The sequence below is a fragment of the Tympanuchus pallidicinctus genome, unplaced genomic scaffold, assembly GCF_026119805.1.
Source record: "Tympanuchus pallidicinctus isolate F22 unplaced genomic scaffold, pur_lepc_1.0 scaffold3, whole genome shotgun sequence".
NCBI classification, from domain to species: domain Eukaryota; kingdom Metazoa; phylum Chordata; class Aves; order Galliformes; family Phasianidae; genus Tympanuchus; species Tympanuchus pallidicinctus.
The window spans coordinates 42,355,964-42,370,553 of record NW_026294747.1 but is presented as its reverse complement, the minus strand read 5'-3'; the positions used below and the strand labels follow the sequence as shown (position 1 = coordinate 42,370,553).

The window sequence follows — 14,590 nt, the reverse complement described above, 5'->3', positions numbered from 1 at the left end:
TTCAGTAAAAACTAATGGATGTTTAATGACTTAAAACACTCAAATGCATCAATTACAGTAAATTACATTAAATTATATATATTTCTTTTATATTAATTGTCCTTTTTGTGCCAGCCATTATAGTCACAGTTGTTCATACTTTCATAATAGATCAAAGGAAGGAGGAGCTGTTAAACTATGGGATCAAGAACTGAAACGATGTCGTGCCTTCAGACTGGAGACGGGGCAAATAACTGACTGCGTTCGCTCTGTTTGTAGGGGCAAGGTAAAGGAATCATCATGTGTTTGAAATAAAGCTTACAACTTGTGGTTTGATTTATAGCATTAAGAATATGGCACATCCCTTCCTCTCTCTCCAATAATTGGTATTTGAAATGAAAAGTTTTGCTGCAAGTTATCTACAACTGACTTGAAAACAGGAAAAAGAAATCTGCTTCAGGAGATCTTAGTCCAAATTAGGTTAATGTTCATTATATATTTTGATTGTAGACTAACAAGGACTTCTATTTTATATTTTTTTCACTTTTCAAATATCTGACTGGCAAGCAATAAGTCATCTGCTACCACTTATGTACTCCTTTCTACTTCAGTAGATCATAGCTGAGTTTAAAAAGTAAATTAGCTTTGATTAGTTGATTTGAGCAGATTTTCTTAACGTAAGTATAGCTTTGATTTATATCTTTACTAATGTTAATCAGAAATAGTTAATGTATTATATCAGAGATGATTCTTTTACTGTTTAAGGGAAAAATTCTTGTTGGCACAAGAAATGCTGAAATAATTGAAGTTGGAGAAAAAAATGCTGCATGTAACATTTTAATTAATGGTCATATGGATGGACCAATCTGGGGCCTAGCAACACATCCTTCCAGAGATTTTTTCCTTTCTGCTGCAGAAGATGGCACAGTACGGCTCTGGGATATTGCTGAAAAGGTAGGTGTTGAAAAACAGTTGTTTTGAGAAAAATTAAAAAGAATCCTGGACTTGGGATGATTTTGCAGACTCAAAGCTTGCTTTTAAATCTACTCTGAGAAAGATTCATGTGATATTACAAACATAAAGTACTTTTGAAATAAGAACAAAAAGAAACATTTACTCTTCTGCGTTTTTATTCCTTCACAGAAGATGCTGAACAAAGTCAGCTTAGGACACGCAGCTCGTACTGTTTGTTACAGCCCAGAAGGTGATATGGTAGCTATTGGCATGAAAAATGGAGAATTCATTATCTTGCTTGTGACCTCTCTGAAGATTTGGGGGAAAAAAAGAGATAGAAGATCAGCTATCCAAGATATCAGGTTAGAAAATGCAATGAATTTATATGCTGTAATATCCTTGACATTTCTATTCTTTTGATTTTTAAAGAATATAATTTAATTGAGTACTTTCTGAGGAGGATTGCAGTAACATTTCAGAGTGCTGGAATCAGTGCATTCATGAGTTGGTGTCATTATTCTTGTACCTATAGTAAAAAGGAAGGATGAACTACATGAACTTTAAAAGTAAATAATAAGCAATCAAAACCAGGCCTTCTATAGTAGTGGGTTTCAGGTGATACTGCCAAGAATTCAAGATTAGTTAAAATGAAAGAGGAAGGAGAAAGTAAACAAAAAAAAAGAAGAGACTATCATAATCACAGGGCAGATCAGGAGGTGTAAGAAAGAGCAGGGTAAGACAATGTGTAGGAGGTAAAATGAAATCAGAGGTTTGCACGACTGAATTGTGAAAACCCATGGAACTTGCCTCTGTGTCAGTCCCCTAAAGGAGTACAAGACTTTTCCTTCTGTAAGATAAACTAATCATGTTTGGCTCAAAGGAACTTCTGGAGACTATCAGGCACCCTGCTGTGGGAGGGAGGAGAACCCCCACTGAAAGGTAGAGTTTGCAGAAGGCTATGGCTTGAAGACAACAGAAATTGGGAAATTCCCTTATAACACTAATGTTACTGTGAGGAATTTGTACAGATGAAAGATTAGATTTCAAGTGGTTTTATTTAGTAAGTTCCATCTAGAAGATCTGAGGTTTCTTTATTTAAATCATTTCACTTTTTTATCTTGTAGCCTTGTAAGTATAGCCTTAGAGAGTCAAAGTCATTGAGGGTGTGTCACAGTTGTTTTTACATTGGGATGATGATGATGATGAGACAATGAACTGAATTATTCCAGAGATGTTCCTTGCTCACTTATATATGACAGCTCCACCAGAATTATTGCCACATTCCAATGTATATGCATTCCCCCAAAATTTAGTTTCACAAGTTGTTTTGCTTAGCAGACAAAAAAAAAATCCCTCCTATTCTGAGTAACAGATGCCTGAAATGGAATTTTTCCCACGCATCTCAAGTATTAGAATCTGCTGTGAAATCAAACCTGTCTTAAAAACTATCATAAGTTTATGTATTCATAATCTCTTTCTCAGGTTTAGCCCAGATTCTCGTTATTTAGCAGTCGGTTCCAGTGAGAACGCAGTGGATTTTTATGACCTGACATTGGGCCCCACGCTAAATCGAGTCAGCTACTGCAAGGATATCCCAAGTTTTGTGATCCAGATGGACTTCTCTGCAGATAGCTGTTATCTCCAGGTATCAGTTATTAATTGTTCAAGATACTGAATAGTAAATGTACTTATGCTGTGTAGGCGTGTTCTCCTTTGAAAACTACTACATTTTGCAATGAAATGTTGGAGTAGGAGGTTCCTGTCACAAGACTTACTGTATTGTGGTACAAGGATTACAAAAATAGTTATCCTGGATATTAAACGCAAGAAATAAGCACAAAAAGGAAAAACGTGTTTCAAAATCACTGTAATGTGTTTTCATTTTCTCGATGCTTCCTCTTAAATGAGGAAGCGTACAGTCTATCATTTAGTAAGCCTTAGGGAACTGTGAATCTTCACATCCCTGACCATCATTATGCTTATGTTCAGTTCTGCCCTTCCCAGAGCAGCAACAAAACCAGGGTGGTAGAACTCCCAGCCACAGGGCGGAACACATTTTTCAAAATCAGAATAAATTAGTCCTACTTTGTTTTCTGTATTTTGCTCATATCTGAGAAGAGAAATTACATGAGCTTGGTTTTGCCTCTCCACACCGAGTGAAATACCTGCTTATCAGTGTTAAAGATAGAAGTTAATTTTATGTTATTTATTGATATGCATACATACATAACAGCATGCACAATATATGGAGAGAATGAACGTTATGTGCAGAATGTGAAGTATTTCAACTGTATTTTCTTAATTAGACATTTTAAAATTGAAGATTTCTTACACTTTCTCACTCTTGCCATATACTTGCATAGATTTTTTTATTATTTTCAACTCATTGAGCAAGATGCTTTATTAATAAATAATTTTAGAGGTACTATCAAGAAAATCAAGAAATCAAGAAAATGCAAAGCCCCTCTGAATTATAATTTCATCATTTCAAACAAGCCCATGTATTTTAAATTCCTATTAACTCTTCTCTGCTCATCTGCAAGGTATCTACTGGGTCTTACAAAAGGCAAGTCTATGAAGTGCCTTCAGGAAAACAGCTTGTGGACCAGGCTGTGATTGACAAAATAACTTGGGCTACTTGGACAAGGTAAATGATTCACAGATATACACCTATTAAAATGCTTGTAACTTCCAGGAGAAGTACCTGCTATTTAAATGTGTATTTCGTCTCTTCATTCACATACTTTCCTTTAATGCACCTACGTGCTTTGGCAACTTATCTTATAAGCTCTGGGTGGCAAAACAAAGTAAATAGCTTGTATGGTAGAAAAAGAGCTGCTTGACTGGCCAAGGTAACATAAAAACTGACCTCTCCAAAGTTTGCCTTTCTGTTTGTTATGTATCATCTCTAACTTCCTTTGATCATATCTATAGTGGGCTCAGTAGATTTCGTTCTGCTATGCAAGTTAACTGGCCTACTACATTTTTTGTTTCAAAAGAATGATTTGGGGATACGCTTACAAAACAGTAAGAAACAGTACAAGACTGGTAGTTTGAGTTTTATTCACAGGATCACACTAATTGTAACTGTATACTAAAATTCCTAATAACATTTGCGTATTAAAAGTTGTACAAAAAAGTATTTTTAAAACCCTAAAGTTATTACATTTAACTAAAAATTGATTTAGAAATTACATTAAGTATCACATCATATAACATTTTTATTATATATTTAATCATTTATTTAACATTATGCAAATCTGATTTCTTCTGCCTTATTTTGAGCTGCTTGCCTGCTTTTGTTTCGCTGTCTCAGTCAACAGTTGAGAATAAGTACACATATAGATTATGTTAATCTGTTGTGTAGTAGTAGTAATCCTGTAATATTTTGTTGCAAGACCAGACTGAAACTATGAGTTTTTCAAAGGGCTCTGAATACTGAGGTAACTTTGGATTTCTTTTTGGGTAAGCCATTAAGTACTACTTTCTTTACATTCTTAAAAGTATGCACATACATTGTATGCACAGTTGAATAAAAAGAAACTTTTGAAAAGGTTTTGCAAATGAGGTTTTCTATTAATGTGCTTTTTGGAATCATAAGATCTATATTTCTTCTTCGTTACCCTCAGTCCCCTCCCCCACCACTCCATTAATGAATAACCTTCACTGGACACAAGGAGCCTTCTCATCTGATGATATGATATGAAAATGTTACAGACAAACATTGTGACAATGTATATTTTAAAACTGTTTTCTGATAACTAAATTTTATTTGTCCCAGCAGTGTCTTTGAGCATTCTGTCCTTTCTTAATTTTTTTGCAAATACCTCACTGCGCAGTATTTGTGCTGCTAATTTCACCTTCTGTTTGTTAGTGTTGTAATGGGACACAGTACGTGGGGAATTACAGCACTCAATAAATTTCAGAAGCACTTATATGATGATGTAAACATTAATTAAGGAATAAACTTTATGTGAGATTTGTATGTATAGGAATAAAATGTAGGAACAATATTTTTCTGAAACGTTACATTAATAAGAGTTGCTTACTATTCCCTTACTGTATTGCTTTTCCTGCGGTTTCCAGAAGTATGTCTCTCTCTTCTTTTTCAGTGTTCTAGGTGATGAAGTAATTGGAATCTGGTCCAGACATGCTGAAAAAGCTGATGTGAACTGTGCCTGTGTCTCTCACTCGGGAATCAACCTTGTAACAGGCGATGATTTTGGCATGGTCAAACTGTTTGACTTTCCATGTCCTGAAAAATTTGTAAGAACCTGGTTTTTGCATGGCTATTAAAAAATAAATAAATAAAATACTGCTGATATTATAAAAAATATTTTCTTCTCTGAATTTGTAGCTTTGTAATGCATCTTTGTAACCTTAGTTTCAGTCTCATAAGCATGCTTGATCTCAAGTTCTTCCTAATTTTCCATTTTGTACTGTGACGTTTGCTATAAGTTCTGATAGGTGTTAATACTGTTTGCCAGGCTGCCTTAATGTAGCACCTTCTTAATTTTTTTTAATCTGCATCTCCAATCTCTATTTGACAGATGAGGAAAACATTTGATAGTTTTAGTCCCATTGACGTATTTCCATGGATGAAGTGTTTATAGATTTGTCAGTAATACTGGCATAGTTCATTTTTGGGATTTGAGACTGCACTGCATTGATAACTTGTAATGAAAGACATTTCTTTTCAATATTAGAAATTATAAAAATAAATATCAAAATAAATATAAATAAATATGAAAAATTTCTAGACAACTATCATGTGACAAAATACATTTTGTATTTTTACGTTAATGCTTAAGCATTGCTCCAAATTTGCAGGTGCTGTCTCATTTGGAGATAATTTTATCTTTGCAGCTCAGTGGTGGTTCTTCAGGAGATTTTTCACATCTGAAAGCCTATGTAGCATTCTGAATTATATGACTGTATGATGCAATAAAAAGGTAGATAAACGCATGCCTATTTGTTTTGATTTACAAGTGCGCAGAATATTTAGACTCTTTCATTTCATTGTTTTTTTTCAGGCAAAACACAAACGATTTTTAGGTCACTCTGCCCACTTAACCAACATTCGATTTACAAGTGGAGACAGATATGTGGTTAGTGCAGGAGGGGATGACTGCAGGTACGTATCTGTTCTGTTCTTATCTGAAAGCATGTGGGAGTGGACAGGGATAATCCATAACTGTATAAAGCTCAGGCTCAGAATTTGAATCACTGAATATCTATGCTTGTTTTTCTGTTACACACACACACACACACACGCACATATATATATATGCATATATATGTAAAGAATATAAAGAAATATATAAAGAAGTAAATATTTGCAACAAAATAGCCCAGATGTCAATATGAACAGTTAAGATTTACTAAATTAAAATGTGTGTATTTCTGTATTCAGAGCATCATACATTTAAACATTTTTTAAAATTTTCACAGTGTCAGCTCTTTCTTATATCTTATATTTAATTTCTTTTTGAAAATACAGCTTATTTATTTGGAAATGTGTACATATGCCTCATTGAGGGAGACATGGAGACTTGCAAAGAGGACGCTGCATGAAGTACCAGGCATGAAATACCCAGGATTGCAATGTGATATTCTACTGTGCCCTGCATGCTTAAGAAATGGTGCTGATCCAAGACACAGAGTAATCTGTCTTTGAAAGACAAGTATCTAGAGTCTGTCAGAAGATAGACTATAAGAAATATGCTGAGGCCATTAGATTTTACTTCTGTAATCCGGGTTTGTATTTCACTCACTGCCAGATGTTGAAAATGAAAAACGTGGATAAATGAAAAAAGGGAATTGTTAGTCAATGTACAGTATCACAGTAAGAGCCTGGGTTTTGAATCAAGAGATGTTATTTCTGATCTAGTACTGTACGTTGATCTATTCTGAGCATGAATGTTTCTGCTTTAAGTTTTGGGGTCTGAATATCATTGAGAAAAGAGTATTCCATATTTTATTACTGAAAGAAACCATATATTAAATATATAGTATTTTAATAAATGTTTAATTATTATAATGGCAAATTATATTTCTATGACTGATCAAAAGGAAGCATCATTTGATGAAGCAGAAAATAAGACAGCTGATTCCTTAGGGCTTAAATATTTCTGTATTTAGAGGCCTGGGTCACAATCATGTCTGGTGAAAGCTGCTGGATATGCATGATCTTCATGACTAATTTAGTGTTTTTGTTGCACTTAAACATTAAATTAGTTCCGTGAGCAAAATCAGATTTGCTCACATTGTGAGTGCCTTGCCCACAACCTAAAAGTCTAACTCCAATTTTTGCCTTGTGAATAAAAGTTATTCTCAGTGGAAGAGAGGTGATTGCTGTGCTGCTTGACTAGGCTGCTAGCCTCTATATTGGAAGTGTGGACTACAGTGAGAATTTTGTAACCTTCGTAATTGACAAGGCTTGGGATATCACCAGTTGCAAAAATAGAATTTCTTAGCAATATTAATTATTTTCTCAGCATCATAGGAAATTCAGAGAGAATATGAAATTTCCAAACTCTATATTTTGTGCATTTTAACTTTTTAACAGAGTTGGGACTAGCTGGGATAAGTGTCTACTCAGATTTCTCTCCTGATTGTAAAATACATCCAATCATATGCTTCTTTAAATGGACCTGCTGTCACCTCTCGCAGGAGTGCATTTATTCTATCCTGCAAGGGTAGCTGAGGTGAAAAAGAAAAACACCTGAGTGATGGTGAAAACCTGAAAACTGTAAATGAGGTAGAAGTGAGGAAGATTTCATCAGCTATTTGTCTAAATCACGTCATAGCCATGCGCTGCAGACTGAACCTGTTATTTCAATCAGTGTGGTTATTTTTTCATACAACACAGGAGGGAATAGAAGTAACTGATTATCAACACTACTCACAATTACATTCTGATAGGAACATGAAGTTCTTTTTGTCTGTGTAAGTCAGTGTTGCTTTAATGATGCCATTTGTTTAGGTCAGTCAGCAGATTTGATAATTGTTCCCCTCTTGCATTCTCTTATACCAGATATGTGACATAAACCTCATCTCTTCTTGGAAGCATCTTGTGTGCATGGTAGTTCTAGCGGGAATGGGAAGGTTTGCATGTAGAAGAGGAGGGGAAAAAAGTTTATGAGCCAGACTTTTGTGCTCTCCTAGATCCAAAGATGTTTGTTATATACTCCACAAGCTACTTGTCCCACAGACTCAGATATATTTTATATATCAAGATATAACAAATATTTATTTTAAAGAAGTTGATAACTAGACTATTGGCAGGTTTTTTTGGCTTAATGCTTCTTAGCAAAGCCTTGCCAGTCATGCAGTTGCTATTCTGCAGGATCAAATACTCTGTGAATGTGGTCCGTGAGTGTTGAGGGAAATCTTATCAGTAACATCTTTAACTTTAGGGGAATTGCATCTGAGAAATGAGACAAGACCTGATTTGTATCATCACTTTGTTGCCTCTCTGCCTATTTTGTGTGAAAATTGGTATCTGGTATTTAAATCTTGGCCGGAGAAATCAATTGTAATATGCTGTACTATAGCTGTAATTCTTTCCCTTTCTAAAAACATCCGTGAAGGACTACTTGAAGTAAGATTTTTTTCCTGCCTCTCTTTTAAGATTGCCTTTTATCAGTTTAATTTGGATGGCTGTTAAGAGCTCCTTCATAGTCTGTCCAACACAGACTGCCAGAACAAAGTCCATTTCCAGCCTCTTATGAGTTTTCCCCTCAAAATCCTAGGCTCAATATTTTACATCCTTACGATCTTCTGTAGGCCTTCATCTGATGTTAGAAATATGTGGGCCATCAAGTTTTGTTCCTTATCCCTGTAGTATCATCTCTGATCATGTCCTCTTCTCCTCCACCTGTGTTAATTTAACTGTGCCTCTCCACTGATAATTTGTCATTGGTGCTCTTGTCCTGATAAATCTCAAATGCCACATGGGTGGTGGAGTACCAGCAAAAATTGATGGGTAGATTGCAGCTGGGCAAGACTGAGAGCAACAGTGCAACAGCCGGAGCTCCAGCTCTCCCTGTTTCTTCATTCTCTTCTGAACCTCATTGCAACTGTAAAAGGGCTGGGAGCTGGGGCAGGGGCTGGAAGCTGAAGAATGTTACAAACAAAACTACCAGCCTTGTTCTGCCTGTTGCAGCCAACTTGGCAGCTGGTTTTTCCCTGACAAAGTGCTCAGGGGTTTGCAAGGTAAAATGTGGTCAGCCAGCAGGGAATAGTCAAGAATGGTGAGGAGAATGTACAGCTTCAGTTGCAGATTTGTTCTTGAGGACCACTTGGAGAATGTTCTGTGCAATCAGCTAGCTGCAGGCACACTTCAAGATGGCAGCTTTGTGGTCTTTGTGATGGTGCTTCTTATTGTGCCTCATTTGCTGTTTACATTAAGTGCTACTGTAGTAACTTGCTAACTGTTGCCACCAAGATTGGTGCTTGAAGCCTGTGCAGAGGGCAGCAGGCTGCCTGCATCAGTGGGCATTGGGACCTTGTAGCTGGTTCTCAGAAGATAGAGGCTGATGTGGCCTGATATGGCATTTTGATAAGGATGCTGGAATGCAGAGGGATTGGTCACAGCCTTGTGCTTGTAAACATTGGAGAGAAGAAAAGTGGGCTAAAGGACTTGATCAAGAGCTGGGGAAAGCCTGTTCTGTGATTATGCAGTGCTAAGGAATTGGAAGGAAAACTTCTTTGTGTATTTGGATTTATTTTTTAGTTTACTTGGACTTATTTTCTAGTTTAGTTGTCTTTATAAGTCTCTTTGTGGCTAGCAGCAAACATGTATCTTAGGGATCTTTACAGTCAGCAATGCAGAACAGCCACTAGAAGGGGACCTACAAAAACCATCTGGTCCATCTGCATGACCACTTTAGGGCTAACCAAAAGTTCAGGCATGTGTTGAGGTCTCTTGAAAGAAGAAAAGGAAATAGAGAACTGTCTCAAGGAAAACAAAATGTAATCTCACCTAAAAAAAAAAACCAAACAGTCTTGAAAGCTACTTAAGTATGCTTGGGGGGGGGAGGGGGAAAAAGATAATGGGAGAAGGCAAATCAAGCTCCTAAGAACAAACAAAAATTAAGTACATTTAGAACTGAAAGCTATCATCATTAAGAAGTGAGGAACACAGTAGAGAGAACTAATAAGCCAAATCTGTTGAATCATTTAGTTTTGAAATCTGAAATTTCTCATTCTTAAGAGAGTAGTCGTATACAATTTCAGATTTTGATTTGATAAAGAAGGCAATAGATTATATGAAATTGGAGACAAAAGAAGGCACTTCAGACAATTAAGGCTACTTTATGACTTGGTTTTGATAGTTGAAGGAAAGTTTCAGAGCAACTTCAGTTTGGCTCAATATCAGGTTTTGAACTTTACACAAGTCATGTTAGTACTGACTTGGAATTGCACCATTAGGAAGAAAGCAGACATGACTTACCTCCTGAATCTGGAAAATAGATCAAAATATAGGACCTCAGTACCTAGAGCAGAACTTTGAGAGCATTCCAAGTGGCTTAGTTTAAACCTGCAATCCATTTCTTTCAGCTGCTGCCTTGTCTCTTTCTCTGGCTTCCAAGTTTGCCAAGGCAAACGAACCCTTCTTTCAACAGGCCCTGAGCACCTGTCTGTGCTGCACCTCACCTGCTTTCTAGATTGCACCCAAGAGAGCTCAAGTCTTCTTTAGCAGATGGATTTCACTCTGAATCTTTACTTGGGAGTCTTAATATATTGCACTTTGCACTGTATGGTGTAACAGTGGGGCAGCCTAAGGATCTTGTTTTCAAATGCAGTTCTTACACAGGCAAGATGATATATTTCCCTATTTCGTTATCAGTGTCACAGATGGGACAAGCCTTAATCTTTAAAGATTCCTTTTATTCTGTTAGTGTAAACAAATGTTAGCATAGACAAATGTTTTGTCAGTATTTTGGGCAAAAATACTGTCTGTAGGCTCTACAGAAAGGGAAGTCAGAATGAATTGTCACATCTGTGATTTTAGTATCACTTGCTGCATTGCATTTGCACATCCTTGTTCTGTCAGTTTTCTTACGCTTCTTGCAGTCTGCTCTGTTTTCCTAAAGTTTATGGCACCATTCAGTCTTTGCTCATGTATGTATGGATAGATAAGTGAGCTTGCCAAAGCCTACTATGCATTCTTTATACCGAGCACTGTGGCACGGTCAGACCAAAACCATTTCTTTGGTTCTCTCACTTCTGACCTTCAGCTAACTTTGGCTTCAGACTTAAAATCTGCAGATCTCGTTTCAGGAGGGGAAAAAAAAAAAGAAAGTGTTAGGTGTATAACATGCATAAGAGCCACAATTGATTACCTTGCCAAAATCATTCATTAGTTAATAGTAATTAGTGTGTGGGTTTGTTTTTTCCCAGTCTATTTGATGCTAGAACAGGTTACCATCCCCTTCTCAGTTTACTTGCAGCATAACAGTCATAACTCTGACATGGTTTTTGTTAACTCAGTTAAGCCAACTAATCTAACTAAATCTCTTTAAGAAAAAGGAGGGGGAAGATAGAAAAGGCGCAGAAGGTGTTCTTTTTCCCTCACAGTGTGGAGAAAAAATAATTAAGATCTGTCTGAGCATGGTGGCAATAGGCAACTATCATCATTTCATATACTTTTTGAACTATGGAAAATGGTGGGAAATTGAAAGCCAGTAATATAAACCCAGGGAAAAGGAGAAAGTGGGAAGCAAAGGAAAGGGGAAACAAAGGAAATAGTCAAAGGCAAGGCCAAAGGACTGGCACTGGTGGAGGGGAAGCAGCTCTACACAAAGAACAAATGTCTTATTTCAGATGGCAGGTCTTCAGGGATGGCTTATAGGGTTGGAGGACTAAAGAACTGTAGTGTTAAGTAAATAGTGCTCAGGGAAAGGCTGCTGGCAACTTTGTTTGCTGGTTTTGGGGAGACGCAGATTCTTATTTGTTGCTTTTCAACTCCTGTGCCTGTGGGACAACCATTTAGCACAGGGGTGCTGCAGCCAATGCTAGTTACCACTGTTGCAGCATATGCACATTGGTAGCAAGCAGTGTTGATGGAAAAATGCTTTGTGATTTTGAGAGCTCAGGTAAAAGAGTTTAATATTGTATTTTAAAATGCTCCTTATCTTTCCCGTGTAAACCAAGAATAGATTTGTCTTAACAGGCCTCTTCTGCTTTTTTTCCACATTTTAATTTCCTTAAATGCTTTCTTTAAGCAAAACATTTTAAACCAAAGAAACATTATATATTGGAAAACTTCACAGCCAGTCTCTGTCAGGGGCCCTGGGTGTGCATGGAGCAATCTGAGGCACACGTGGGCTGAATGGTCCTGCAGTGGTTCTGTCTTCAGCCTCCAAATGCAGGTATGATAAATCAGAGGAGAGGAATGTAAAGTAGGCCTGTAAATCGTATCAGTAGGAACAAATTGGTGATTACAAAATAAGGAAAAGCCATCTCAAGGTAAGCTTTACCTTAAAAATCCAAACTCAGTACTGGTTCTACTGAGGAGACAAAGTTTGACTTTCATGTGTAACAACCCTTGGTAAGAAACATCAGATCTCTGCACAAGTGTCTGAACTATTCTGAACCTGCTAGAGGACAGCTGAGTTTGGCTCATGAGAAGCAGTGTGTCTTGATTTCTCTTTCAAAAGCCAAAATCCAGAATTTTTTGTTTCAATTGCTTGCTGTGGAATAACCTCAAGTCCTGCAGAGCAATTTTGTCTTTTACTTACTTGCACTTCTCCTTTGGTTTGGGCACAGATGTTATATAGGAACTTATTTGAAAAGAGAGCAAAAAATATATATAATTTTGGCTGGTTTTGATCCCATGTTTTAAAGATGTGTTTGACTCCCACCACAGTTTGCTACTCTTTCTGCTCAAGCAATGCCAGGAGCTGAATGGCACTGACTGCAGCTTTCACAATTTGCCTGGGACTTGAGGACTTCTCTGGCTTTCCTGCGTTCTTAGAATTGTGTCACACCATTTGAACTTTGAAGTGGTCCCAACAGAACTGACAAGTTAAACTATGGGAGTAGCACTGTTCATGCTGTACTAGTCTTTCATAACATGAATTCTTCTTCCTCAGGGGACAGATGTTATCCCAGGTGTTTCTTGTAACTGCAGCTTTCAGACAGCTTTCACATAGTGCCATCGTCAGCTGTTCTCAGTTGGTCTGAGCAGGAGATGAATGATGATGATAAAGATGTCGATTATTGAAGTGAGTATTGCACTGATTGGTTCTGAAAAGGAGATTTAGTAGGGCTACAATTATTTTCAGGCCTCTGTAGGATTATAAGCCAGGAGGAAATGAAAGTTCTACACATAATATCCAAAAATTCATTTGTTATCTTTTGCCATTATTCTCCCACAGGCACTACTAATCTAACTTCCACCAAGCATGAATGCTGGCACAAATTGCATGGAAAAAAAATGGTTTTCTGTACTTTAGTGAAATGTTGGTGCTGTTGGGTAATAGGGGGAGTACCTTCCATAGCTCTGCTCTGTTTTTCCTTTACTTGCTGCTACTCAGCTTTGTGTTGTGCTTTCAGAATCAAAGTAGATATTCTCTTGTAAAAAAAAAACAAGCAAAAAACAAAAAACAAACAAACAGTATTTGGTAATTATGAGCTTAGTTTATGCTTTTTAGTTCAGTTGTGAGTAGATGGCATAATATACAAAATAGTGGAAAAGCTGCATTGTTAATTTGTGAGGAAAGCTGATGCATTTTTAATGTGAAATTTACCATAAGCATACATTCACGACCACAGCGATTATTTAAAATAATGTAACAATCTAGGTAACTGCATTAGACTCGTTCCCTTTAAAAGTTATATATATGCACTTTTAGCTTTAAGTGGGGTTTAGTCACTCTTTTTTTTTTTTTTTAAGCAAGCAGAAAAGAATCTGCACCTTGCCTTACTCTGAACCTTGTACAGTAGGCACTAAGACATCTGAGCTGCTGAAATTCAGCAACAGAGTGATAGTTTGCTTGCTCTGAAAAGGAAAAAGAACTTCACGGTGGCAGCTTGTTCTGAAAGGGGCAGTTAGTGAAGGTATTGGAAAAATAAATAAGTAAGCCCCATAATTTGAAGAAGTCATTTACCTGGGAAAAAAGACCAACATTGCAGCATTGTTACAAAGCCTAGAGCCCGTCCTTTGCTATTCTCCTCCCACCAGGTCACCTTAGGAGAATATTTTACTGTAGTTCTTTAAGCTTAAAATCCAGTTGTCTGTTCAGATTTGTTGTGTTTCATTATGGAGTGTGTCCGATAATCCCTTTTGCTTTAACCAAAAAAGAAGTATTTTGATCTAGTCCAAAGGTATGGTCATGTATTACTGTCATAAGGATCATGGGTTTCAGTGTACTCTATGTTGGTTTCCACCATGAACATCTATTTCCTGTAACAATGTTGTATGTTTATTTAAAGTAAAGCATATATATTATATATATATATAAAATATATATAAATTAAACATCAGATTTTTGCATTAAGATTTTTTTAAATTTGATTATGAACCTTGAGTACTTTAATTCACATTTAAAATCTTAAAAATAATTTCCTGGAGCATCACAGTTCAGAATTCAAGACTGTATTTGTCAAATTTAATTTTAAAATATGTAGCTAATGTTGTTTTCTGATC

At 36.5% G+C, this 14,590-nt stretch overlaps 1 protein-coding gene across 2 annotated transcripts in view; it reads left to right on the top strand.

Annotated features, from left to right (window-relative positions):
• EML5 (EMAP like 5) overlaps positions 1-11,241 on the top strand; it is a 93,699-nt gene extending 82,458 nt beyond the window's left edge. For both annotated transcript variants that reach the window (XM_052693435.1, XM_052693434.1), the window contains 8 exons: positions 151-265; positions 745-933; positions 1,123-1,295; positions 2,416-2,578; positions 3,477-3,580; positions 5,046-5,199; positions 5,967-6,067; positions 6,434-11,241. In XM_052693435.1, coding sequence (XP_052549395.1) covers positions 151-265; positions 745-933; positions 1,123-1,295; positions 2,416-2,578; positions 3,477-3,580; positions 5,046-5,199; positions 5,967-6,067; positions 6,434-6,470 — 1,036 coding nt within the window. In that variant the 3' untranslated portion in view covers positions 6,471-11,241. The remainder of the gene's footprint in view (positions 1-150; positions 266-744; positions 934-1,122; positions 1,296-2,415; positions 2,579-3,476; positions 3,581-5,045; positions 5,200-5,966; positions 6,068-6,433) is intronic.
• Positions 11,242-14,590: the final 3,349 nt, after the last annotated feature.